This window comes from Pseudophryne corroboree, chromosome 6 (genome assembly GCF_028390025.1).
Source record: "Pseudophryne corroboree isolate aPseCor3 chromosome 6, aPseCor3.hap2, whole genome shotgun sequence".
In the NCBI taxonomy this organism is placed as follows: Eukaryota; Metazoa; Chordata; class Amphibia; order Anura; family Myobatrachidae; genus Pseudophryne; species Pseudophryne corroboree.
In genome coordinates, this window is record NC_086449.1 from 789,119,002 (window position 1) to 789,146,783 (window position 27,782).

At 48.3% G+C, this 27,782-nt stretch overlaps 1 protein-coding gene across 2 annotated transcripts in view; it reads right to left on the minus strand.

Annotated features, from left to right (window-relative positions):
• Nucleotides 1–15,638, minus strand: part of LOC134935737 (uncharacterized) — a 145,330-nt gene extending 129,692 nt beyond the window's left edge. For both annotated transcript variants that reach the window (XM_063930589.1, XM_063930588.1), the window contains exons 1-2: nucleotides 15,536–15,638; nucleotides 2,745–2,843 (exon numbers count right to left, since the gene is read on the minus strand). In XM_063930589.1, coding sequence (XP_063786659.1) covers nucleotides 2,745–2,843; nucleotides 15,536–15,597 — 161 coding nt within the window. In that variant the 5' untranslated portion in view covers nucleotides 15,598–15,638. The remainder of the gene's footprint in view (nucleotides 1–2,744; nucleotides 2,844–15,535) is intronic.
• Nucleotides 15,639–27,782: the final 12,144 nt, after the last annotated feature.

The following is a 27,782-nucleotide window of genomic DNA, read 5'->3' on the forward strand; positions in this document are numbered from 1 at the left end:
TTTTCCTTTACAAGTATATTTACCCTCCCCCCCGTCTCCAACCTTAACCCTCCAGGGGTGACGGCTAGGACTAAACCTCCAGGGGTGGCGGCTAGGACTAAACCTCCGGAGGTGGCGGCTAGGGCTAACCCTCCGGGGGTGGCGGCTAGGACTAAACCTCGGGAGGTGGCGGCTAGGGATAACCCTCCGGTGGTGGCGGCTAGGACTAAACCTCCGGAGGTGGCGGCTAGGGCAAACCCTCGGGGTGGGGGTGGCTAGCGCTAACCACACACCCTAGTGCCTAACCCCCCTCCCCCCGCTTAGTGCCTAACCTGAGTGCTGAACTCATCCCTGTCCAGAACATGATTTAAAAAAATTGTTTTTTTTTTAACACATTGTAATTTGGAGAACTGTTTTTGTATAACCATAGTGGAAGGAGCACAGTGCTCTAATCAGGGCTGTTTTAGTCACACAGGCAAACTAGGCAAAATCCTACAGCAGCAGTCATCAGGGAGCACTGTATAAATACTGTTATACTTGATTATGTTCTATTACGTCGACATATGAAGAGACGTTTCTGTATGCATGTTTGTATTTATTTTCCACGCTTGACAAAATGTGAGTGTGTCTGTACTGGAAGCCCCTGGGATGTCTCAGCCGGCTATGGCTGCTGTCTGACAACCTCTCAGTGACTTCAAGGGTAAGTACTCAGGGAAGGTCTGCTCATTCCTTATTACTGCCAGATAAGAAGCACCAGGTAATACTAAGCGACATAAGCCAAGCACCAAATATGTGATAGTAGTATAAGAGGTTTTATATAGCAACATATATTTGGTGCTAGTGTCAACATGAAGATAAAGAGTTCTCATTTGCTCTTTATGGTTATAGTAACAATTGTTTTATATACAGTAAGTATGTGTTTGTAAAGGTGGGTACACACTTAGCAATAAAGTAAACGACTTCGCTCATTTTGACCCTTCCTGAGCGACAACGTTTACTATATCACCCAGTGTGTATGCCGCCACCGCCAAGCGATGTGCAGCCCCGCAAGTCGTTAACGACCCTCGGTGTCGGCTGTGCATGCAGCTTGTTTTGGACTCGTCGTCCAATACTGCATGCTCCGGCCGGCCACGGCGCGACGTCACTGTGCGATATTATTAGTGATATTGCGCAGTGTGTGTGCCCGTGCTGGGGTGGCCCGGCCCAGGAGGGTAAACACTGTGCGACGTCGCTCACCGAGGTACATCACCTAGTGTGTACCCACCTTAAGACTTATGTTTTATTTACAAACAGAACTTTTCTTTTTAATGGCTGATAACACTGTGTAATGCTGGGTGCACACTTATAGATATATCTGCAGATCAGTTCATACACACTGCCCGATCTGTCGCGACTGACGTCACAAAGTGGGTGGGCATTTACAGTCGGCTGACTGCCCATTCACATAGCACATTGCGCCAATATGTCTTTAGCCATCGGCTGTGCTGCAGGGCCGACGCGATATATCTGTAAACGGCGGCACTCACAGACATTTCGTTGGTACACACTGGCCGACGGACCAGCGATATATCGTCTGTTCAATTGAATGGCACCTTAACAAAATTTTTGTCCTTGGGTAGTAAGTGCTGGCTCTTAATTGCTTATATTTCAATATGAACATATAAAGTTGTACACAAAAGAGTTAGAAGTGAGGAGCTTTTGGAGATTTAAGACTATACAGTACATCACTTTCACAAATCAGTCCCCAGGTGCAGTCTCCCATCATGTGCTCATTATACTTTCCTCGGTAGCAGCGTCCAGACCCTGTGGAGATCTGATCCGAACCGAATCCGAATGTGAATCTTTCTATGGTTCGGAATTCGGATTTTAAATCCGAATTTCAGGTTTTGGATTGCAAAAATTACATGATTTTAGCTGCTTATGTCAATTTTTATCGATTTTTTTTTTTTTTAATCAAACCAAAAACCGAACCTGAATCAAAACACGAGAGTGGTTTTGCCAAAACATGATGATGAAATAAAACCGAAACCAAGACATGGGGTTCCACGCACATCTCTATGGGAAGCTCTAGAGAGCTCTCTAGGGTTAGCTTCCAGATGAACGGGATCCCAGCGTTCAATATACCAATGCCGGGAATCCCGATGGAGGACAGAACACCTGGCATCACTATACCGACTATACGCCGATGCCGGCGTTAAAAAAAAACGTCAGCCAGCATGCCGTCCTACAATGGGGGGGGGGGTAAGGTTTAGGCAGGAGAAGGGATTAAAAATAGGCTGCAGCGCCAGAAAGGTTAGGGTTAGGCACCGGGGAGGAAGGGTTAGGGTTAGCCACTTAGTGGGGGAGGTTAGGGACCGGGGAGGAAGGGTTAGGGTTAGACACTTAGTGGGGGAGGTTAGGGTTAGGGACCGGGGAGGAAGGGTTAGGGTTAGCCACTTAGTGGGAGAGGTTAGGGACCGGGGAGGGAGGGTTAGGTTTAGGCACATAGAAGGGGAGGTTAGGGTTAGGCACCAAGTGAGGAGGATTAGGTTTTGTCAGCAGGGAAGGGAGGGTTAGGGATAGGCACCACCGGGGAGGGTTAGGGTTAGGCACTCCCAAGGGAGGGTTAGGGTAGGGAAAAGGTGAGGGTTAGGGGGCTTTCTGGGGGGCTGTCAGGATTTTGATAGATGGGATGCCGCTGTCGGTATACTGACCGCCGGCATTCCGTCCATCTGCAAATCATACTGATCCCATCTCTAGCTCAAACTGACTTGTTTCTTACACACCTGTAACTCTGGTCTTCTAGCTGTTCCCGTCCACAAAGATACAGACTGTAGGCGTCCTCGGGGCTGGTTACAATGATCTCACTGGCTCCATCCACGGCCCTGGAACGGTGCATCAAAGAGTTTATGTGTTATTATTGTACTTGACGTCTAAACGAAAAGGGCCAAACTGAATCCATTGTCCTAGCGATCATTCAGCGATCATTCAGTTCAACCGCAAGTTATACTACACAGTGATTCTGCCTAGCGAGTCTATTACAGGTTGAGTATCCCATATCCAAATATTCCTAATTACGTAATATTCCGTATAGTGTAACCTCTGTTTTCTGATGGCTCAATGACACAAACTTTGTTTAATTCACAAAGTTATTAAAACTATTGTATTAAATGACTTTCAGGCTGTGTGTATAAGGTGTATATGACACATAAATGCATGCTGTGCTTAGACTTGGGTCCCATCTCCATGATATCTCATTATGGTATGCAATTATTCCAAAATACGGAAAAAGCCCATATCCAAAATACCTCTGGTCCCAAGCATTTTGGATAAGGGATACTCAGCCTGTACTAGAGCACAAAATCTGAGTGAAATGGGATCTCAGTATACGCAACTGCCAGCAACTGTGTCTACACGTCCATGGGACGCTTCTAGGTGCGTATGCCCCATTACCATAATTTCTCTGACGTCCTAGTGGATGCTGGGAACTCCGTAAGGACCATGGGGAATAGCGGCTCCGCAGGAGACTGGGCACAACTAAAGAAAGCTTTAGGACTATCTGGTGTGCACTGGCTCCTCCCTCTATGACCCTCCTCCAGACCTCAGTTAGAATTTTGTGCCCGGCCGAGCTGGATGCACACTAGGGGCTCTCCTGAGCTCTTAGAAAAGAAAGTTATATTTAGGTTTTTTATTTTCAGTGAGATCTGCTGGCAACAGACTCACTGCTACGAGGGACTTAGGGGAGAGAAGCGGACCTACCTGCTTGCAGCTAGCTTGGGCTTCTAAGGCTACTGGACACCATTAGCTCCAGAGGGATCGAACACAGGGCCCGACCTCGATCGTCCGGTCCCGGAGCCGCGCCGCCGTCCCCCTTGCAAAGCCAGAAGCAAGAAGATGTTCCTGAAAATCGGCGGCAGAAGACTTCGGTCTTCATTAAGGTAGCGCACAGCACTGCAGCTGTGCGCCATTGCTCCCCATGCACACCACACACTCCGGTCACTGATGGGTGCAGGGCGCTGGGGGGGGGGGGGGCGCCCTGGGGCTGCAATAAGAGTACCTTTCTGGCAAAACTACACATAATATAGTCATTAAGACTATATATGTGTAAAATCCCCTGCCATATATTCCATAAAAAAGAGGGAGAAGCCCGCCGAGAAAGGGGCGGGGCTATCTCCCTCAGCACACTGGCGCCATTTCCTCTCACAGCTCTGCTGGAAGGACGCTCCCAAGGCTCTCCGCTGCAGTTTCCAGACTTCATAGGGTAAAAAAGAGAGGGGGGGCACTAAATTTAGGCGCAGTATCTGTATATTAATAGCAGCTATAAGGGAAAAATCACTGTATGTATAGTGTGAATCCCTACATTATATATAGCGCTCTGGTGTGTGCTGGCATACTCTCTCTCTGTCTCCCCAAAGGACTTTGTGGGGTCCTGTCCTCAGTCAGAGCATTCCCTGTGTGTGTGCGGTGTGTCGGTACGGCTGTGTCGACATGTTTGATGAGGAGGCTTATGTGGAGGCGGAGCAGGTGCCGATAAATGTGATGTCACCCCCTGCGGGGTCGACACCTGAGTGGATGGATATATGGAAGGAATTACGCGACAGTGTCAACTCCTTACATAAAAGGTTTGACGACATAGCAGATGTGGGACAGCCGGCTTCTCAGCCCGTGCCTGCCCAGAAGTCTCAAAAGCCATCAGGGGCTCTAAAACGCCCGCTACCTCAGATGGCAGACATAGATTTCGACACGGATACTGACTCCAGTGTCGACGATGATGAGACTAGTGTACAATCCAATGGAGCCACCCGTTACATGATTACGGCAATGAAAAATGTGTTGCATATTTCTGATATTACCCCAGGTACCACAAAAAAAAGGGTATTATGTTTGGGGAGAAAAAACTACCAGTGGTTTTTCCCCCTTCTGATGAATTAAATGAAGTGTGTGAAGAAGCGTGGGCTTCCCCCGATAAGAAAATAGTAATTTCTAAAAAGTTACTAATGGCGTACCCTTTCCCGCCAGAGGACAGGTCACGTTGGGAGACATCCCCTAGGGTGGATAAAGCGCTCACACGTCTGTCAAAGAAGGTGGCACTACCGTCTCCGGACACGGCCGCCTTAAAGGAACCTGCAGATAGAAAGCAGGAGGCTATCCTGAAGTCTGTATATACACACTCAGGCATTATACTGAGACCAGCTATTGCTTCAGCATGGATGTGCAGTGCTGCAGCTGCGTGGTCAGATTCCCTGTCAGAAAACATTGATACCTTAGACAAGGACACTATATTGCTAACCGTAGAGCACATTAAAGACGCAGTCTTATACATGAGAGATGCACAGAGGGATATTTGCCAGCTGGCATCTGAAATAAACGCATTGTCCATCTCTGCCAGGAGAGGATTGTGGACTCGGCAGTGGACAGGTGATGCTGATTCTAAAAGGCACATGGAAGTTTTGCCTTACAAGGGTGAGGAGTTGTTTGGGGATGGTCTCTCGGACCTCGTTTCCACAGCTACAGCTGGGAAATCAGCATTTTTACCCCATGTTCCCTCACAGCCAAAGAAAGCACCGTATTATCAGGTACAGTCCTTTCGGCCCCAGAAAGGTAAGCGGGTTAAAGGCGCGTCCTTTCTGCCCAGAGGCAGAGGGAAAAAGCTGCAGCATACAGCCAGTTCCCAGGAACAAAAGTCCTCCCCCGTTTCCTCTAAGTCCACCGCATGACGCTGGGGCTCCACGGGCGGAGCCAGGTACGGTGGGGGCCCGTCTCAAGAACTTCAGCGACCAGTGGGCTCGCTCACGGGTGGATCCCTGGATTCTACAGGTAGTATCTCAGGGGTACAAGCTGGAATTCGAGACATCTCCCCCTCGCCGTTTCCTCAAATCTGCCTTGCCGACGGCTCCCTCGGACAGGGAGGCAGTGCTGGTGGCAATTCACAAGCTGTATTCGCAGCAGGTGATAGTCAAGGTACTCCTCCTTCAACAGGGACGGGGTTACTATTCCACAATGTTTGTGGTACCGAAACCGGACGGTTCGGTGAGACCCATCTTAAATTTGAAATCCTTGAAACGAAGGTTCAAGTTCAAAATGGAATCGCTCAGGGCGGTTATTGCAAGCCTGGACGAAGGGGATTTCATGGTATCACTGGACATCAAGGATGCTTACCTGCATGTCCCCATTTACCCCCCTCACCAGGAGTACCTCAGATTTGTGGTACAGGACTGTCATTACCAATTCCAGACGTTGCCGTTTGGTCTGTCCACGGCACCGAGGGTATTTACCAAGGTAATGGCAGAGATGATGATACTCCTTCGAAAAAAAGGAGTTATAATTATCCCGTACTTGGACGATCTCCTTATAAAGGCGAGGTCCAGGGAACAGTTACTGATCGGAGTAGCACTAGCTCGGGCAGTGCTACAACAGCACGGCTGGATCCTGAACATTCCGAAGTCGCAGTTGGTTCCTACAACGCGTCTACTGTTCCTGGGGATGGTTCTCGACACAGAACAGAAAAAAGTGTTTCTCCCGGAGGAGAAGGCCAAGGAGTTGTCATCTCTAGTCAGAGACCTCCTAAAACCAAAACAGGTGTCGGTGCACCACTGCACGCGAGTCCTGGGAAAGATGGTGGCTTCTTACGAAGCAATTCCATTCGGAAGGTTCCATGCAAGGATCTTTCAATGGGATCTGTTGGACAAGTGGTCCGGATCGCATCTTCAGATGCATCGGCTGATAACCCTGTCTCCGAGGGCCAGGGTGTTGCTGCTGTGGTGGCTGCAAAGTGCTCATCTTCTAGAGGGCCGCAGATCCGGCATACAGGACTGGGTCCTGGTGACCACGGATGCCAGCCTTCGAGGTTGGGGGGCAGTCACACAGGGAAGAAATTTCCAAGGACAATGGTCAAGTCAGGAGACTTCCCCACACATAAATATTCTGGAACTAAGGGCCATTTACAATGCCCTAAGTCAGGCAAGACCCCTGCTTCAACACCAGCCGGTGCTGATCCAGTCAGACAACATCACGGCGGTCGCCCATGTAAACCGACAGGGCGGCGCAAGAAGCAGGATGGCGATGGCAGAAGCCACAAGGATTCTCAGATGGGCGGAAAAATAAGAATTTACTTACCGATAATTCTATTTCTCGGAGTCCGTAGTGGATGCTGGGGTTCCTGAAAGGACCATGGGGAATAGCGGCTCTGCAGGAGACAGGGCACAAAAAGTAAAGCTTTAGGATCAGGTGGTGTGCACTGGCTCCTCCCCCTATGACCCTCCTCCAAGCCTCAGTTAGGATACTGTGCCCGGACGAGCGTACACAATAAGGAAGGATTTATGAATCCCGGGTAAGACTCATACCAGCCACACCAATCACACTGTACAACCTGTGATCTGAACCCAGTTAACAGTATGATAACAGCGGAGCCTCTGAAAGATGGCTCACAACAATAATAACCCGATTTTTGTAACTATGTACAAGTATTGCAGATAATCCGCACTTGGGATGGGCGCCCAGCATCCACTACGGACTCCGAGAAATAGAATTATCGGTAAGTAAATTCTTATTTTCTCTATCGTCCTAGTGGATGCTGGGGTTCCTGAAAGGACCATGGGGATTATACCAAAGCTCCCAAACGGGCGGGAGAGTGCGGATGACTCTGCAGCACCGAATGAGAGAACTCCAGGTCCTCCTTAGCCAGGTTATCAAATTTGTAGGATTTTACAAACGTGTTTGCCCCTGACTAAATAGCCGCTCGGCAAAGTTGTAAAGCCGAGACCCCTCGGGCAGCCGCCCAAGATGAGCCCACCTTCCTTGTGGAATGGGCATTTACATATTTTGGCTGTGGCAGGCCTGCCACAGAATGTGCAAGCTGAATTGTATTACACATCCAACTAGCAAAAGTCTGCTTAGAAGCAAGAGCACCCAGTTTGTTGGGTGCATACAGGATAACAGCAAGTCAGTTTTCCTGACTCCAGCCGTCCTGGAACCTATATTTTCAGGGCCCTGACCACATCTAGCAACTTGGAGTCCTCCAAGTCCCTAGTAGGCGCAAGACACCACAATAAGCTGGTTCAGGTGAAACACTGACACCACCTTAGGGAGAGAACTGGGGACGAGTCCGCAGCTCTGCCCTGTCCGAATGGACAAACAGATATGGGCTTTTTTGAGAAAAAAACCACCAATTTGACACTCGCCTGGTCCAGGCCAGGTCCAAGAGCATGTTCACTTTTCATGTGAGATGCTTCAAATCCACAGATTTGACTGGTTTTAAACCAATGTGTTTTGAGGAATCCCAGAACTACGTTGAGATCCCACAGTGCCACTGGAGGCACAAAAGGGGGTTGTATATGCAATACTCCCTTGACAAACTTCTGGACTTCAGGAACTGAAGCCAATTCTTTCTGGAAGAAAAATCGACAGGGCCGAAATTTGAACCTTAATGGACCCCAATTTGAGGCCCATAGACACTCCTGTTTGCAGGAAATGCAGGAATCGACCGAGTTGAAATTTCTTCGTGGGGCCTTCCTGGCCTCACACCACGCAACATATTTTCGCCACATGTGGTGATAATGTTGTGCGGTCACCTCCTTTCTGGCTTTGACCAGGGTAGGAATGACCTCTTCCTGAATGCCTTTTCCCTTAGGATCCGGCGTTCCACCGCCATGCCGTCAAACGCAGCTGCGGTAAGTCTTGGAACAGACATGGTACTTGCTGAAACAAGTCCCTTCTTAGCGGCAGAGGCCATAAGTCCTCTGTGAGCATCTCTTGAAGTTCCGGGTACCAAGTCCTTCTTGGCCAATCCGGAGCCATGAGTATAGTTCTTACTCCTCTACGTCTTATAATTCTCAGTACCTTAGGTATGAAAAGCAGAGGATGGAACACATACACCGACTGGTACACCCAAGGTGTTACCAGAACGTCCACAGCTATTGCCTGAGGGTCTCTTAACCTGGCGCAATACCTGTCCCGTTTTTTGTTCAGACGGGACGCCATCATGTCCACCTTTGGTAATTCCCAACGGTTTACAATCATGTGGAAAACTTCCCCATGAAGTTCCCACTCTGCCGGGTGGAGGTCGTGCCTACTGAGGAAGTCTGCTTCCCAGTTTCCATTCCCGGAATGAAACACTGCTGACAGTGCTATCACATGATTTTCCGCCCAGCGAAAAGTCCTTGCAGTTTTTGCCACTGCCCTCCTGCTTCTTGTGCCGCCCTGTCTATTTACGTGGGCGACTGCCGTGATGTTTTATCCCACTGGATCAATACCGGCTGACCTTGAAGCAGAGGTCTTGCTAAGCTTAGAGCATTATAAATTTACCCTTAGCTATATTTATGTGGAGAAAAGTCTCCAGACTTGATCACACTCCCTGGAAATTTTTTCCTTGTGTGACTGCTCCCCAGCCTCTCGGGCTGGCCTCCGTGGTCACCAACATCCAAAACTGAATGCCGAATCTGCGGCCCTCTAGAAGATGAGCACTCTGTAACCACCACAGGAGAGACACCCTTGTCCTTGGATATAGGGTTATCCGCTGATGCATCTGAAGATGCGATCCGGACCATTTGTCCAGCAGATCCCACTGAAAAGTTCTTGCATGAAATCTGCCGACTGGAATTGCTTCGAAGGAAGTCACCATTTTTTTACCATGGCCCTTGTGCAATGATGCACTGATTTTAGGAGGTTCCTGACTAGCTCGGATAACTCCCTGGCTTTCTCTTCCGGGAGAAACACCTTTTTCTGGACTGTGTCCAGAATCATCCCTAAGCACAGGAGACTTGTTGTCGGGATCAGCTGCGATTTTGGAATATTTAGAATCCACCCCTGCTGTTGTAACAGTATCCGAGATAGTGCTACTCCGACCTCCAACTGTTCCCTGGACTTTGCCCTTATCAGGAGATCGTCCAAGTAAGGGATAATTAAGACGCCTTTTCTTCGAAGAAGAACCATCATTTCGGCCATTACCTTGGTAAAGACCCGGGGTGCCGTGGACAATCCAAACGGCAGCGTCTGAAACTGATAGTGACAGTTCTGTACCACGAACCTGAGGTACCCTTAGTGATAAGGGCAAATTTGGGACATGGAGGTAAGCATCCCTGATGTCTCGGGACACCATATAGTCCCCTTCTTCCCGGTTCGTTATCACTGCTCTGAGTGACTCCATCTTGATTTGAACCTTTGTAAGTGTTCAAATTTTTTTAGATTTAGAATAGGTCTCACCTAGCCTTCTGGCTTCAGTACCACAATATAGTGTGGAATAATACCCCTTTTCTTGTTGTAGGAGGGGTAATTTAATTATCACCTGCTGGGAATACAGCTCGTGAATTGTTTCCCATACTGCCTCCTTGTCGGAGGGAGACCTTGGTAAAGCAGACTTCAGGAGCCTGCGCAGGGGAAACGTCTCGACATTCCAATCTGTACCTCTGGGATACTACTTGTAGGATCCAGGGGTCCTGTACGGTCTCAGCGTCATGCTGAGAGCTTGTCAGAAGCGGTGGAACGCTTCTGTTCCTGGGAATGGGCTGCCTGCTGCAGTCTTCTTCCCTTTCCTCTATCCCTGGGCAGATATGACTCTTATAGGGACGAAAGGACTGAAGCTGAAAAGACTGTGTCTTTTTCTGCAGAGATGTGACTTAGGGTAAAAAACGGTGGATTTTCCAGCAGTTGCCGTGGCCACCAGGTCCGATGGACCGACCCCAAATAACTCCTCTTCCTTTATACGGCAATACACCTTTGTGCCGTTTGGAATCTGCATCACCTGACCACTGTCGTGTCCATAAACATCTTCTGGCAGATATGGACATCGCACTTACTCTTGATGCCAGAGTGCAAATATCCCTCTGTGCATCTCGCATATATAGAAATGCATCCTTTAAATGCTCTATAGTCAATAAAATACTGTCCCTGTCAAGGGTATCAATATTTTTAGTCAGGGAATCCGACCAAGCCACCCCAGCTCTGCACATCCAGGCTGAGGCGATCGCTGGTCGCAGTATAACACCAGTATGTGTGTATATACTTTTTATGATATTTTCCAGCCTCCTGTCAGCTGGCTCCTTGAGGACGGCCCTATCTATAGACGGTACCGCCACTTGTTCTGATAAGCGTGTGAGCGCCTTATCCACCCTAAGGGGTGTTTCCCAACGCGCCCTAACTTCTGGCGGGAAAGGGTATACCGCCCATATTTTCTATCGGGGGGAACCCACGCATCATCACACACTTCATTTAATTTATCTGATTCAGGAAAAACTACGGTAGTTTTTTCACATCCCACATAATACCCTCTTTTGTGGTACTTGTAGTATCAGAAAAATGTAACACCTCCTTCATTGCCCTTAACGTGTGGCCCTAATAAGGAATACGTTTGTTTATTCACCGTCGACACTGGATTCAGTGTCCCTGTCTGTGTCTGTGTCGACCGACTAAAGTAAACGGGCGTTTTAAAACCCCTGACGGTGTTTTTGAGACGTCTGGACCGGTACTAATTGTTTGTCGGCCGTCTCATGTCGTCAACCGACCTTGCCGCGTGTTGACATTATCACGTAATTCCCTAAATAAGCCATCCATTCCGGTGTCGACTCCCTAGAGAGTGACATCACCATTACAGGCAATTGCTCCGCCTCCTCACCAACATCGTCCTCATACATGTCGACACACACGTACCGACACACAGCACACACACAGGGAATGCTCTGATAGAGGATAGGACCTACTAGCCCTTTGGAGAGACAGAGGGAGAGTTTGCCAGCACACACCAAAAACGCTATAATTATATAGGGACAACCTTATATAAGTGTTTTCCCTTATAGCATCTTTTTTATATATTTCTAACGCCAAATTAGTGCCCCCCCCCTCTCTGTTTTAACCCTGTTTCTGTAGTGCAGTGCAGGGGAGAGCCTGGGAGCCTTCCCTCCAGCCTTTCTGTGAGGGAAAATGGCGCTGTGTGCTGAGGAGATAGGCCCCGCCCCTTTTTCGGCGGCCTCGTCTCCCGCTCTTAACGGATTCTGGCAGGGGTTAAGTATCTCCATATAGCCCCCGGAGGCTATATGTGAGGTATTTTTAGCCAAAAATAGGTTTTCATTGCCTCCCAGGGCGCCCCCCTCCCAGCGCCCTGCACCCTCAGTGACTGCCGTGTGAAGTGTGCTGAGAGCAATGGCGCACAGCTGCAGTGCTGTGCGCTACCTTAAGAAGACTGAGGAGTCTTCATGCCGCCGATTCTGGACCTTCTTCTTGTTTCAACATCTGCAAGGGGGCCGGCGGCGAGGCTCCGGTGACCATCCAGGCTGTACCTGTGATCGTCCCTCTGGAGCTAATGTCCAGTAGCCAAAGAAGCCAATCCATCCTGCACGCAGGTGAGTTCACTTCTTCTCCCCTAAGTCCCTCGTTGCAGTGATCCTGTTGCCAGCAGGACTCACTGTAAAATAAAAAACCTAAGCTAAACTTTTCTAAGCAGCTCTTTAGGAGAGCCACCTAGATTGCACCCTTCTCGGCCGGGCACAAAAATCTAACTGAGGCTTGGAGGAGGGTCATAGGGGGAGGAGCCAGTGCACACCTAAAGCTTTACTTTTTGTGCCCTGTCTCCTGCGGAGCCGCTATTCCCCATGGTCCTTTCAGGAACCCCAGCATCCACTAGGACGATAGAGAAATCATGTGTTAGCACTGTCAGCAGTGTTCATTCCCGGAGTGGACAACTGGGAAGCAGACTTTCTCAGCAGACACGACCTCCACCCGGGAGAGTGGGGACTTCATCCAGAAGTCTTCCAAATGATTGTACAACATTGGGAAAGCCCACAGGTGGACATGATGGCGTCCCGCCTCAACAAAAAGCTAAAAAGATATTGCGCCAGGTCAAGGGACCCTCAGGCGATAGCTGTGGACGCTCTGGTAACACCGTGGGTGTACCAGTCGGTGTATGTGTTCCCTCCTCTGCCTCTCATACCCAAGGTACTGAGAATAATAAGAAGGAGAGGAGTAAGAACTATACTCATTGTTCCGGATTGGCCAAGAAGAGCTTGGTACCCAGAACTTCAAGAAATGATCTCAGAGGACCCATGGCCTCTGCCGCTCAGACAGGACCTGCTGCAGCAGCGGCCCTGTCTGTTCCAAGACTTACCGCGGCTGCGTTTGACGGCATGGCGGTTGAACGCCGGATCCTGAAGGAAAAGGGCATTCCGGAGGAAGTCATTCCTACGCTAATTAAAGCTAGGAAAGAAGTGACCGCAAACCATTATCACCGCATATGGCGGAAATATGTTGCGTGGTGTGAGGCAAGGAAGGCCCCAATCGAGGAATTTCAGCTAGGTCGATTTCTGCACTTCCTACAGTCAGGGGTAACTATGGGCCTGAAATTGGGTTCCATTAAGGTCCAGATTTCGGCTCTATCGATTTTCTTCCAAAAAGAACTGGCTTCACTACCTGAAGTTCAGACATTTGTTAAGGGAGTGCTGCATATTCAGCCCCCTTTTGTGCCCCCAGTGGCACCTTGGGATCTCAACGTGGTGTTGGATTTCCTAAAGTCGCATTGGTTTGAACCACTTAAAACCGTGGAACTAAAATATCTCACGTGGAAAGTGGTCATGCTGTTGGCCTTGGCTTCGGCCAGGGGTGTGTCAGAATTGGCGGCTTTGTCATGTAAAAGCCCTTATCTGATTTTCCATATGGATAGGGCGGAATTGTGGACTCGTCCCCAATTTCTCCCAAAGGTGGTTTCAGCATTTCATTTAAACCAGCCTATTGTGGTGCCTGCGGCTACTCGTGACTTGGAGGACTCCAAGTTGCTGGACGTAGTCCGGGCCCTAAAAAATCTATGTTTCCAGAAAGACTGACTCGCTATTTATCCTGCATGCGCCCAACAAGTTGGGTGCGCCTGCTTCAAAGCAGACTATTGCTCGCTGGATCTGTAGCACGATTCAACTTGCACATTCTGCGGCTGGACTGCCGCATCCTAAATCTGTAAAAGCCCATTCCACGAGGAAGGTGGGCTCTTCTTGGGCGGCTGCCCGAGGGGTCTCGGCTTTACAACTTTGCCGAGCAGCTACTTGGTCGGGGTCAAACACATTTGCTAAATTCTACAAGTTTGATACCCTGGCTGAGGAGGACCTAGAGTTCGCTCATTTGGTGCTGCAGAGTCATCCGCACTCTCCCGCCCGTTTGGGAGCTTTGGTATAATCCCCATGGTCCTTACGGAGTTCCCAGCATCCACTAGGACGTCAGAGAAAATAAGATTTTACTCACCGGTAAATCTATTTCTCGTAGTCCGTAGTGGATGCTGGGCGCCCGTCCCAAGTGCGGATTGTCTGCAATACTTGTATATAGTTATTGTTTAACTAAAGGGTTATTGTTGAGCCATCTGTTGAGAGGCTCAGTTATATTTCATAGTGTTAACTGGGTATAGTATCACGAGTTATACGGTGTGATTGGTGTGGCTGGTATGAGTCTTACCCGGAATTCAAAATCCTTTCCTTATTGTGTCAGCTCTTCCGGGCACAGTATCCTAACTGAGGTCTGGAGGAGGGTCATAGAGGGAGGAGCCAGTGCAGACCAGATAGTCCTAAAGCTTTCTTTAGTTGTGCCCAGTCTCCTGCGGAGCCGCTATTCCCCATGGTCCTTACGGAGTTCCCAGCATCCACTACGGACTACGAGAAATAGATTTACCGGTGAGTTAAATCTTATTTTAATGCCCACTCAGCTGTATGCACGCAGCGTCCGAGATGTGTACAACTCTGAATTGCTCATAAATGCTCTACATTGCGGCCGAGATGCATACAAAGTGAACTAAAAACGTTGGGATCCGACAGCAGTTGATTGCACGCAACTCTGAATCAGGACCAAAGTGTATGAGTGACATCACTTGTTCCTACCAAACTGATGAATAGCTGCATGCTTATGAATATTGGATGAACCCCAAAAAATTCTGCCCCACCCTCCTCCACAACGTGTTACTATAGCAAATTATAGATCTGAATCTGAGTGATCATGCGTACGAGATGAATGTAATCATGAATGTTACGCCAAATATTCTAACATTCTAAAGCGTGGAGCAGTTGCCCATAGCAACAAATCCGCTTCTACCGTACCTTTCATTATATAGAATATACTTGATCTGTGTCTGCATGCCCAAACAAGCATGGACGCCGTCCTACACTCCCCTGAGACTCTCATGAGACAGATGTGTTCTGCGTGCTCCCAGTCCTGCGATCGCCTCTGCCTGATTGACAAGCAGAGGCGGTTGTTGGGCAGGAGGAAGTGGGCCGGCGGCGTTTGGCCGCCGTTTTAGGGCCGCGGTCCGGGCAACGCAGGCGTGTCCGGACCATGCGGGGGGCGGGCCGCGGCAGCTGCGTGACATCACATGCAGCCGCTGCGACCCGGACAGCGACGAGTAGCTCCCTGCCAGCGCGCAGGAGCTGCACTGGTGGGGAGCTACTCTTCAAGTACAAAAGCATCGCCGCAGTGCAATGCTTTTGTACTTGTGCGGCGGTGTAGGTCCTGACATGCAGGGCGGACTAGCCCTGTGCTGGGCGTCCCCCCGCATGTCAGGGAAACTGATCGTAGATGTGCCTTTGTACGGATAGCTCATACTTTTTTTTTTAGTACTTACGATCCAAGCCCAGAAATGTACACGGCTGCCAGATCTTGATTGCAGGGATTAAATAAATCCATGGCTTTTCCATCAGGATTAAACTGAAAGATGAACACGTTGATCGGTATGTGCATCGAAAACATAAAGCAAGGTGATTGCACAGTGCTATAAGAGGAAATTAATTGGGGCCTGATTTAGGCGTCTGGTGCACCTGCCTGCTCAAGAAATCTCCAGTCATAGGGGGGAATTCAAATGTTTGAAAAGTCAGTTGGGTGTCTGTTTTTTTCCTATCTAATAGACAGGGAAAAACAGACACCCAACCGACTTTTCAAACATTTGAATTCCCCCCATACAGCGCATGTGCAGGTAACAAAGGCTATACAACCGACATGTGTGATCTTGGCATCTACCGATCTAATGATGTTTGTGGAGCGCAAAGGAGACTTTAGTTTCTGGGGAATGCGAGGAAGACCCTAAAGACAATCGCAAGCTCTTCAGGCTGCCCGGATGGCACAGTAGCACAATGGACCTAATTTAGATCTGAGTCATATAACACAAAGTACCAATGTCCGGTACGTTGCGCATCTGCTGGACCCATACTGCGCATGTGCTGTTCAGGTCCTACGTCGTTGGGCGCACTATGGCTGTAGAGTGACAGTCTGCAGTCGTTTAAAGAAGAGGAGGGGTTGGAAATGGCATCCATTTCCCAAAACAGAGGTGTGTCTCTGCCTTTTTGGGGGAGATCTGGGGCCAGGATCTCCGTTGGTAGACAGAGATTTCCTGGCCTCTTTGATGGATCTGTGGTGGCCAGCTTGCGCGACCCTAAAGGTGGGTACACACTAATAGAAATATCTGCAGATCAATTGATCTGCAGATATATCTATGGACGGATCGAGCAGTGTGTTCAGCATACACACTGCTCGATCCGTCGGGGACTGACGTCATGAACTGGGCGGGCGTGTACACACGCCAGCCCAGTTCAGCTGTCAATTACCGCCGGCCGCCGCAGCATGTGTACGGGCGGTCGGCTGACCGCCCCGTACACACACAGCGACGCGCCAATATATCGGTAGATATATTGGCCGTCGGCTGTGCTGCGCAGCCGACGCGATACGTCTGTGAACGACGGAGTTCACAGACGTATCGGCCGTACACACTGGCCGACGGTCCCGCGATATATCGTCCGTTCAAAAGAACGGCCGATATATCGACCAGTGTGTACGGGCCTTAAGGGTCACACAGCCGGCCGATGGTATCGCAGGTGATCAGATACTGCGCCCTAGGATGTAGCACGGATCACTAATGGAAGCAGTAGGCTTCTTCTAATATCAGATGCCTCCTGCTGCATTACCATACTGAAAACCACATCTGAATCAGGCCCAGTGTACATAAAGGCTTATGATAAGTCCAAATCATCATATTTGTATGCAGACCATTGGGTATGTGTACATATATGTATAAGGCCCTTGGTCACATCGCCACAGCCACATGGTTGTCACTGCCGCCAACATGGAATGAGGTAGGTCTTTATTTTATTCCCTGGCTGCAAACCTGGTGGCGTGCCCCCCCCCCACCTCCCCCCTCCGTGGTCTGGCGCCCTAGGCGTCAGCCTCATCAGCCTAATGATTAATCAGACTCTGACTTTTATAATAAACGCCCGAGCAGTCGAGCACACACATCTTGTTTCATGCTCTTGTTTTTAATTCTTCTAAAACTATTTTGAATTGGGTACAGTTTACTAAGGGACTAATTGTTTGATCCACTGGTGCTCAGCCATTTGGGGATCTGATTAATAGATCACGAATAGGGTAACATATTAGTGTAATTTAGACGGCAGACCTTGGCCACAGTATGTTCTAGTTTTGGACACCACTGCAGCCAGAATTGTCCATTCGTTCCTCATGGTCACTTATCGATCACCATTTTCTGTTCACTTATAGGCCCTACCCACTGGCCGATTTTTTTGAAAGATATGAACGATCTCGTTCATAAATGAACGAGAACTCGTTCATATCTTTCAGTGTGGAGGCTCCAGCGATGAATGATGCGCGGCCCCGCGCTCGTTCATCGCTGGTCCCCCGTCGGCTGTACATGCAGGCCAATATGGACGATCTCGTCCATATTTGCCTGCACTTCAATGCAGCCGGGTGACGGGGGGAGTGAAGAAACTTCACTCCCCCCGTCACTGCCCCCCCGCCGCCGGGTCGCTCGTCGGCCGTTTCGGACGTCGGGCACCTCGGCGGCGCATCGTCAAATGTGTAGGGCTCTTCGATATAGCATTTAAGGGAGTACAACATCCCCCGGGGTCATGCTTCAAAAGTGCTCACCAGCCCCCTGCTACCCTCTCCCTAAAAAACACATTAATTATTGTGTGCACCCAAGGTACCTACCTAGCTCTTCCAAAGCACAAGGTAGCATACCTACCAACCTCCCCCCACAGCAGTACTGACTCCTGCCTAAACTGGGACAGCTGGGAGGTATAAGTAACTGTTTCATTTCCAGATATCTCACCTTACAGGGAACACTAATCATTACATGCGTCCTTTCTTGGATTAGAACACTTTCCATATTGTATGTGTTATGTGTTGCAATACCTCCTTTAGTTATTCTTTTATGATGTGTTGCAATACCTCCTTTAGTTATTCTTCTATGATGTGTTGCAATACCTCCTTTAGTTATTCTTCTATGATGTGTTGCAATACCTCCTTTAGTTATTCTTCTATGATGTGTTGCAATACCTCCTTTAGTTATTCTTCTATGATGTGTTGCAATACCTCCTTTAGTTATTCTTCTATGATGTGTTGCAATACCTCCTTTAGTTATTCTAGATTATACATGCATGAGACCATCGCTACATACCTGCATAAATGCCGCTGTAATGAGAAATTCTTCATTGTTCAATGAATTAACGCCTTGAAATATTTGTTCCAGAGCCTGATAAATTATACAGAGAATATATTACGGCCATGAAATTATTATGCACACGTTTGTATCACCATTAAGCCTCCTCGTGAGCTGCCAGCGACAAACTACTGTTCTTATATTGGAAGAACAGTCCGAGTAATTATATTCATTGAAATTACGCCCACTATTCCCGCACATTGGGGGTCATTCCGAGTTGATCGCTCGCTAGCAGTTTTTAGCAGCCATGCAAACGCTATGCCGCCTCCCACTGGGAGTGTATTTTAGCTTAGCAGAAGTGCGAGCGGCGACAAAGTTTTTTTGTGCAGTTTTAGAGTAGCTCAAAACCTACTCAGCGCTTGCGATCACTTCAGACTGTTCAGTTCCTGTTTTGACGCCACAAACACGCCCTGCGTTTTTCCTGCCACGCCTGCGTTTTTCAGAACACTCCCTGAAAACGGTCAGTTGACACCCAGAAACGCCCTCTTCATGTCAATCACTCTGCGGCCAGCAGTGCGACTGAAAAGCTTCGCTAGACCCTGTGTGAAACTACATCGTTCGTTGTAATAGTACGACGCGCGTGCGCATTGCGCCGCATATGCATGCGCAGAAGTGCCATTTTTTAGCCTCACCGCTGCACAGCGAACGTATGCAGCTAGCGATCAACTCGGAATGACCACCAATGGGCCTGATTCAGATGCGGACTGTATTGCACAGACCTTGGGCTCAGCACACCTATAAAACGGGGGCGACACACCTCCGTTCTGTAGAATGGTCCCAGTTGCTGCCCTTGCTCTGCCCCCCAAATGCTGCAGCATGTCATTCATGCTGAGTCTAAGGGAGGGCTGCGAGCGACCACACAGGGCCTTGACCGAGTGCTGAGCCTGTGCAGACCCAGGAACATCGAGCTACGTACTAATCAGAATCAGGCCCACTGTGGCAGTCTGCTCGCTTTCCATTCAGCAACTCACAAAATAATGCAGAGTTTTAACAGGCACAAACAGAATATAGATTTAGAGTGTGTGAATGAATCACATGTATCACATTACAAATGGATAAGGTGGCCCATACTCCGGAGAGGGTACATCAGCTTCCCACATCTGCCCACATCCAGCAAGTATGCGCCAATGAGACTTATACCCCTTTTACACCGCCAGCTTTGAACGGTATCCGTTCACATGGTCGACCATGTTATGGTCGACAGTCATTAGGTCGACCACTATTGGTCGACATTGACATGGCCGACATGGACACATGGTCGACACATGAAAATGGTCGACACATGAAAGGTCGACACATGAAAAGGTCGACATGGGTTTTTTAACTTTTTTTTCTTTTGGGGAACTTTTCCATACTTTACGATCCACATGGACTACGATTGGAACGGTAAAGTGTGCCGAGCGAAGCGGTAGCGGAGCGAAGGCACCATGCCCGGAGCATGGCGAGCGAACGCAGTGCACTAATTGGGGTTCCCAGTCACTTTACGCAAAAAACGACACCAAAAAAAGTAAAAAAACTCATGTCGACCTTTTCATACGTCGACCATTTTCATGTGTCGACCATGTGTCCATGTCGACCATGTCAATGTCGACCAATAGTGGTCGACCTAATGACTGTCGACCATAACATGGTCGACCATTCATACCGGAACCGCTTTGAACACGGGTGATTGCACATGAGCGTGCATAACTCGTGTTGCTGTGCGGTGTAAAAGGGCCCAGTTGGTATAATCCAGATCGAGCGACCCGGTATTCCAACTCGGGAAGCGAGCAGGGTTGAACGCGTGTTCAACCCAGCTCGCTGTGCTGTGTAAACGGGAAGCCGGGTCTATGCGACCCGTTTCCCGTTCACTTTGTGTGGATGAGCGGCGAGAGATCATGTGATCTCTAAGCACCGCCCCCGCCGTGTCACAGCTGACTTCACCAACCCAGCAGTATGCTGGGCTGGAAACAGCGGGCAGAGAGGGGCCTGAGGTGGGTCGCAGCCGGGAAACTCCCGTGTTAGGCTCCCGAGTGCGACCCACCTTAGGCGGTATAAAAGGGGTATAATCAGGGCCAATTCAGGGGCTTTCTGCGACCCGGGCTGCCATAGGGGGCGTGGCTTCATACAGGGGGCGTGGTCAGTTACGCCTCCTGTACAGTAGTAGCGCCGCTGAAATTATGTGCAGTGCGCGATGACGTCATCGCGCACCGCACAGCAAAGGTCCTCTCCACGAAGGAAAACTAGATGCTACATGTCTAGTTCCCTTCGTGGAGAGGACCTTTGCTGTGCGGTGCGCGATGACGTCAACGCGCACCGCACATCATTACAGAAAAGGTCCTCTCCACGAAGGGAAACTAGACGCGTAGCGTCTAGTTTCCCTTTACAGTGGGCAGCGGCAGCGGGGGACACAGCAACAGCGGATCTTGCCATGGTGCGGCGCCCTCTGGATGGCGCCGGCGCCCTCCGGAAGGCGGCGCCCCGGGCAAAAGTCCTGCTTGCCCGTGGCAAGATCCGCTACTGGGTATAATTAAGGCAGTTTTCTGAAGCAGTAGTTTTGGAGGGGTCTCAAATGGACTGAACCTTTACGTTTTATTTTTTTATTTTGCTGCAATAACACCATATAAACAGTAGATTTAGGTTTAATAATAGTTAAGCAGCACTAAATATCTAATAGTTCAACTTGAAATTCCCATGTTTAACGACAAAATAAAAAAAAATAAGGAAAATAATTTTTGCTTGTATGACACTGGCCGCTAGGGAGGCCAATCCCGGGATCGGCGGGATCCCGGGATTTGGGCCCAAAAATGCCGGGATTTGAATCCCGGGATTGGAGCTTCCAATCCCGGGATTCACAGGATTAGAGTGCGCATGCGCAGTTTTTACCGGACAGCACTGAGCACTATAGCTCAGCGCTGCCCGGCTGTCAGCGAGGTAGTTCCACACACACACTGACCGCGCTAGCTGCATTTCAAATGTAGTGCCGGCTGCCAGCCAATCAGAGCTGGCAGACTGGCAGCCAATCAGGGACGCGGCAGCGGCTGCGGCTCCTGATTGGCTGCCGTCGCTACATTTGAAATGCGGCCAACGCGGTCAATGTGTGTGTGTGTGTCCATGGCTGCTGCCCGCGGCCCGCCCAATTAGTAAGTACTATCGCTACCTACAGCCACACTCCCTCACTGCTCCAGACATCCTCCCTCTCTCTCTCTACTCCTGACATCCTCCCTGCTCGCTACACCCACCTTCCCTTCCTGCTCCTCACATGCCCCCTACACACCCACTGTCCCGCTGCTCCCTACACCCACCCTCCCTTCCTGCTCCTTACATTCTCCCTACACCCACCCTGCCTTGCTCCCTACATCCACCCTCCTTCCCTCGCTGCCTTCCACCCCTCGCTGCCCTCCACATATACTCTCTCTGCTCCCTACACTGATCCCTACTGCAATCCCGGGATCCCGGGAATCCCGGGATTGAGCATTTTTCAATCCCGAATCCCGGGATTGAAAAAATGCCCCGGGATTGGCCTCCCTACTGGCTGCCTCTCTATGGAGCCTGGAAGTAACCACTTATTTTGGGGGTCCAGGCCCCATAGTGACAGCGCCCAGTGCAGTCACTGTAGGCACGCCCCTTCTAGTGGTTCATGTTACCCACTAACTTCCACGTAGCAACTGCCTCCCCAACTGCTGATCTTATGTGGGGTATACACTTGAACGATGTAAATGCCGACCGACCTGATGAAGGGTGTGGTATGGAAGGTAGATAGTAACTAGGTCGACAGTGTCTAGGTCAACCACTATTGGTCGACAGTAACTAGGTCGACAGGGTCTCTAGGTCAACAGGGTCTTTAGGTCAACATGGTCTAGGTCGACAGGTCAAAAGGTCGACATGAGTTTTTTATGGGGGTTTTGGTGTCGTTTTCTTCGTAGAGTGACCGGGAACCCCAAATTAGTGCACCGTGTCCCCTCGCATGGCTCGCTTCACTCGTGGTCCACGTGGATCGTTAAGTATGAAAAGGTTCAAAGAAAAAAAATGTGAAAAACTTATGTCGACCTTTTGACCTGTCGACCTAGAACATGTCGACCTAGAAACCCTGTCGACCTAGTTACTGTCGACCTTGATAATGCTGATTTATGATTACCTTATAACTTTACAATAATGGGTAAGAGACACAGTACGCAATTGGCATATGGGTTACCGTAAGGGTACGTATTTAACGTAGCATACGCTAGGCCGTGATCGAGACGCACATGCGGCACGCTCGCTCACAGCTTAATGCGTGGAGTCGAGCACGCTATAGGCGAGTGACAACCGTAATGCTACGCTATCAGCGCAGCGGACGCTCGAGACCACGAGGAGATCACGAGCGGCGCTGACGCTCACAAGATGACACACAGAAAGGGTATTCTTATACTGTAAACCTTGTACTGAAACACTGTAGCGATATAACGCTGCTTAACCTTGTTAACAATAAAGCTGTTTGAGCAATCGAGATGCTCCTATTACTCTCTGCAATGTAATGAACACACAATACCGTGCTAAGGATCCAACACCTTTACTAACAAGCTTTTAGTTAAATTGAAAAGGGGTAAAACAGTTTACAAGTCATACACTACATACTAACATATAATTCTAACAGAATATCTAAACAGAAATATACAATAACGTTACAGTCTTAAACTAAACAGAGAGAGAGAATGTGGCCAATACAAACAAAGAGCGATATAATCACAGAGAATTACTTACACACACACTGGGAACAATCGCAGCGCAGCCTGGTACCAGCCCCGAGTTTGTCAATATGAAAACCGTTTGTGGAGAGAGTGAGAGAGCTGTTCAGGCTGGCTGACCTTATATACACTGAGTACAGTATACTACAAAGGGACCTACAATCTCATTGTTCATTGGACACAAGAATGTCTCCTCGCATCATATCAAAAGGTCATAGGTTAGTTTGAACAGGTGGGCTGTGACTATTTCAAACAGCTCAGGTGGGTGGGAATCTCCGGATTCCCGCCGCATGGATAATGAACTGCAAATATAGAATATGTCCAGAAACTACTAATGGTCATAACTACACGCAGGAGCGATTAATCTTTACCTAACCAACACCGGATTATTGCTATTAAAATACTCTTCAGTTAGGTACCAGACTCAGCTGTTCAACCTTAATCAGACCCTTTGTACCACGTAAAGAGGGATTCCCAAGTCCGTGAACAAGTCACATTAACCAAACTTACAGTTATCATTAAGGGGAACATTATCTATAAAACGAGCTATTTGGTTCTATTATTAAACGATTGAGTCGCCCGCTAGACGCACACAAAGTCTACCGTAAATGCACATACCACGCGCTCGAGCGCATGGCCGAGGCGCCATCACGCGGCTGCGTGTATCCGCACGCACGGGAGAGAATGATCACGTGCAGCAGGCACGCGCATGAGGTGCATATATGGCAACGTGCAGCGTGATATTTTTCTGACTTTGACAGTCCACCCTTTGGCAGTCACCAATAACTGCCACTTCCTGAAAACAGTTCAAAAAGAGAAAAATATATGTCATATAAAAATACATTTCTATGATTGGGTAAGGGAGAAGAGAAGAAGGTGGGAAAAAGGTATGACCTAGTGAGATAGTAGAAGCATGTATGTATGAGTCCATGTTTTGAGGGGTCATGTATCATCGTGCCGTACGTGTTTTAAATCAAGCTTCGAGGTATTGCGAAGTATACATTTGAATTCCTTCTTAGCCCGTGGTACGAGTCTGTGGATGGGCTGTCAAACTTTACCGAGCTCTTTTCGGCTTTTGGTTGCAACAAAAATGGGGGAGCACATTTTAGTTGATGATACATGAATGGGGGGGATATGTGGGTGCTGATATCTGTGCCTATATTCCCTATCGACTATGTGTGTCATTACCTGAGGGTTGTAGAGGTGAAGATAAGCAATTATGGTAAATGCAGTCGTAAACTATGTGAGTTTAATGTACATTTGTTGATTGAAGTCTTGTCTGGTGTCTTGTCTTGATGTACATGTTGACTGTAGTCTCTTTGGGCTTTTGCCAAAATGCGAGCAAAAAGCTTTCTCAATGTCCATAGACTTACAAAAGTGTTGGGCTATCGTAAAATTTTAAAATCGCTAGGGATATTGGGAGTCTATGGCATTGTCCATCAATGGTCTGTGTAAAAGGTTGTCAAATTCTTCTTCCAAGCGGATGTCTTTGTACCTTGGAGGAAAACAAAGGAGAAACGGGTGAAAGAAACGGACCGTGGAATCACATTTTCATCACAACATTGTCTCTATCGTTGGGTCATACATCAAATTAATCGTTGTTAATACAGTATCTTCACTTCTTAAACTCATCACTCGGGCGCTACGTTTACACTTTGTTAAAACCCGAACGCATCTAAATATCAGACCAACCAATATGACGACACCCAGAATACACAAAAGAAATTTACCTACATCCATGATAATACCTTGGGCCCATTCTCCTAAACCAGAGAACCAATTTCGTGGGTTCAACCATGACACCCAACTGGTCAGCTCATTACCCACAGCGGCAAGGGTGAGATTGTGTTTCCTTCGGAACTCCCATTTTAATTGCAAAATGTCATCCATCTTTTGGTCTATGACCTCGGCTGGGTCCTCAGTGCTGTTTGTAATGTACGTGCAGCACTTGATTCCATATTGAGTTGCCAGGGTAACACAATACCCGCCTGTCACAGCTGTGAGGTAATTGAGAATCATCCTATGCTGAACCAGTTCTGTTTTGTAGGCTTGTAACTCTTTCCCAGTGTACCTGAAGGTGTCGTCATACATTTTGGTGATATTGTCTAATAAATTTGCAAGCGCAGATATATATTTATAATTTATCACTCCTCTGGCGGTACGAGTGATATCTAACGCGAGTAGGAATTGAATCCCGGTGGATTCATGGATCAGGTCAGAGGCTGAATGCTCTGTTCTTTCTATCAGGTGCCGTTTAACGATGTGCTCGTAATGAGTGTGAGTATAAGGAGCTTGGGCACTGCGGTGAATATCTTTCATTTTAGTGTGGGATACAGTCATTACCTCAGGCAGTACTTTTCCAATATAACATAACCCTTCTGAGTTTGGGGCAAGCCACTTATACGCCTTCCTCCCGCATATGAAGTATGCATCATCGGGGAGAACATATGGGACGGAGTGTGACATAACCATATTACAAATTTTCCATGTGAACTCTCCTAGCCCTAATTCTTCCATCTGTTTAGTACACGTATCAGTTTGTATGATCTGTGCACAGTATCCTGGTGATACTTCTCCAACTCGCATGATCCTACTTCCTAAGGTGTACCTATACCGAAAGAATTTCCTATGGTCGGCTATCTGGCGTATAAGTTCTGTGTCTATGGGCAATCTGTCGGCTCTATGTGAGAATGTCATGGTTTGATTACTCCATGACACTTCCCAATTTCCCAGCTTTCGGGGATTGGAAATGTTAAAGCACACTAAGGACCTATCCACATGATATTGGTGGAGCTTCAAACTAGGAGGACTAGAGATATTAAACCTCTTGTCCACCGGCCTCCCACCATTTAGCTCAAGTACCTCTCCTACCGTTAAAGGGAATGGTACTAATCCTGATTTGCTATGGCCTTGAGGTACTTGAGAGCATACCCAACAGTCTGTCTGATTTAACACTTTACCCACTAAGGAGTGATAGTCACTCAATGGATGCCGGTCCATGTGGACATTAAAACTGGACTGACATTTCTTTATGCACCCATCCTCAACTATATTGTCACAATGCCTACAGATGCAGTTCTCTTCAGCTAACAATCCTTCACAATTCCTTCTATTGTCAATGCTACCAGATCGTTTTCTGATACTCGCCTTTACTCGGAGATTATGTTGTTCTTGGAAATCTACGCCTGCATCCTGGTCATCAGAACCCATTCCTGATCCTTTCTCGACCTCCATGGTACTCTCACCGAAACAGACTGCTCTGGTCAACATCATGGTCAACAGGAAAATCCGGATCACAGTCTCTTGGGGCAAGTACATCTTTGAGGAGTAAAAGGAGGAAAATAAGAAAGGGGAAAGGAAATAGGAGGGAGGTGGGAACTGGAGAAAATAACAAATGGGAAAAAGAAATCTGGCTCGACAAGCTTCCGGTCTTGTTATTCTAAGCGCTCAGGTGTCGTCTCAATCCTCCCTGAACAGACACTCTAGTGATACAACATCTACCGTCTGTTCTTTATCACGGGACCTCTCTGGGTCAGTGACCTTTTTACAATGAGACGAATGGACCCAAGTCTCTCTCTCGGCAACCTTCAAAGCAGTTGTGCTGGTCAATAAGACTTGATATGGTCCTTCCCATCTGTCAATAAGGCAACCTGAGCGTAGAAAATTCCGTATCATTACATAATCCCCAGGTTCAATGTCATGACAATTACTGTCTGGCAAATCAGGAATCACCAACTTTAGATTATCATTCTGATTCCTCAATTGCTTACTCATCTTAACCAAGTACTTTACGGTTACTTCATTGTTACATTTCAAATCATCCTGGGGGTTAATCATAACATGGGGTTGTCGACCAAACAGAATTTCAAAAGGAGACAGATTAAGAGGGGATCTGGGAGTGGTTCTGATGCTGTATAATACGATTGGCAAAGCTTCAGGCCATAACAGTCCTGTTTCAGTCATTACCTTGCTCAATTTATTTTTAATAGTGCTGTTTACTCTTTCCACCTTCGCACTCGCCTGGGGGCGGTACGGAGTGTGCAGCTTACTATTAATTCCCATCAATTTACACATTGTTTGAAAGACTTCACCTGTAAAGTGGGTACCCCTATCACTTTCAATTATTCTAGGGATACCGTATCTACACACAAATTCCTGCACAATTTTCTTTGCAGTGAATACAGCAGTATTTGTGGCCGCAGGAAATGCTTCAACCCAATTTGAAAATACATCAATACAGACCAAAACATACTTTAAATTTCTACAAGGTGGCAATTGTATGAAATCAATTTGTATCACCTGGAAAGGGCCATCTGTTGGAGGGATATGAGATGGCTCTGTCGGTATTGCCTTTCCGATATTCTTCCTCAAGCAGGTAAGACATGTCATTGCTCTCTTACCCGCATGGGAGGAAAATCCTGGGGCGCACCAATAAGCTCTTACTAGCTTACACATCCTTTCTTTGCCTAGATGAGTCAGCCCATGTGCTGCTTCCGCTAGACTTGGAAGGTATGCTCTTGGTGCCACTGGTTTACCATGTCCATCTGTCCAGAGTCCTGAGGACTCCTGGTCATATCCTTTTGACTTCCAAACTGCCTTTTCCTGAGGAGAACACAAATTTTGCATTTCGCACAATTTCTGTGTGTTGACAGTATGAA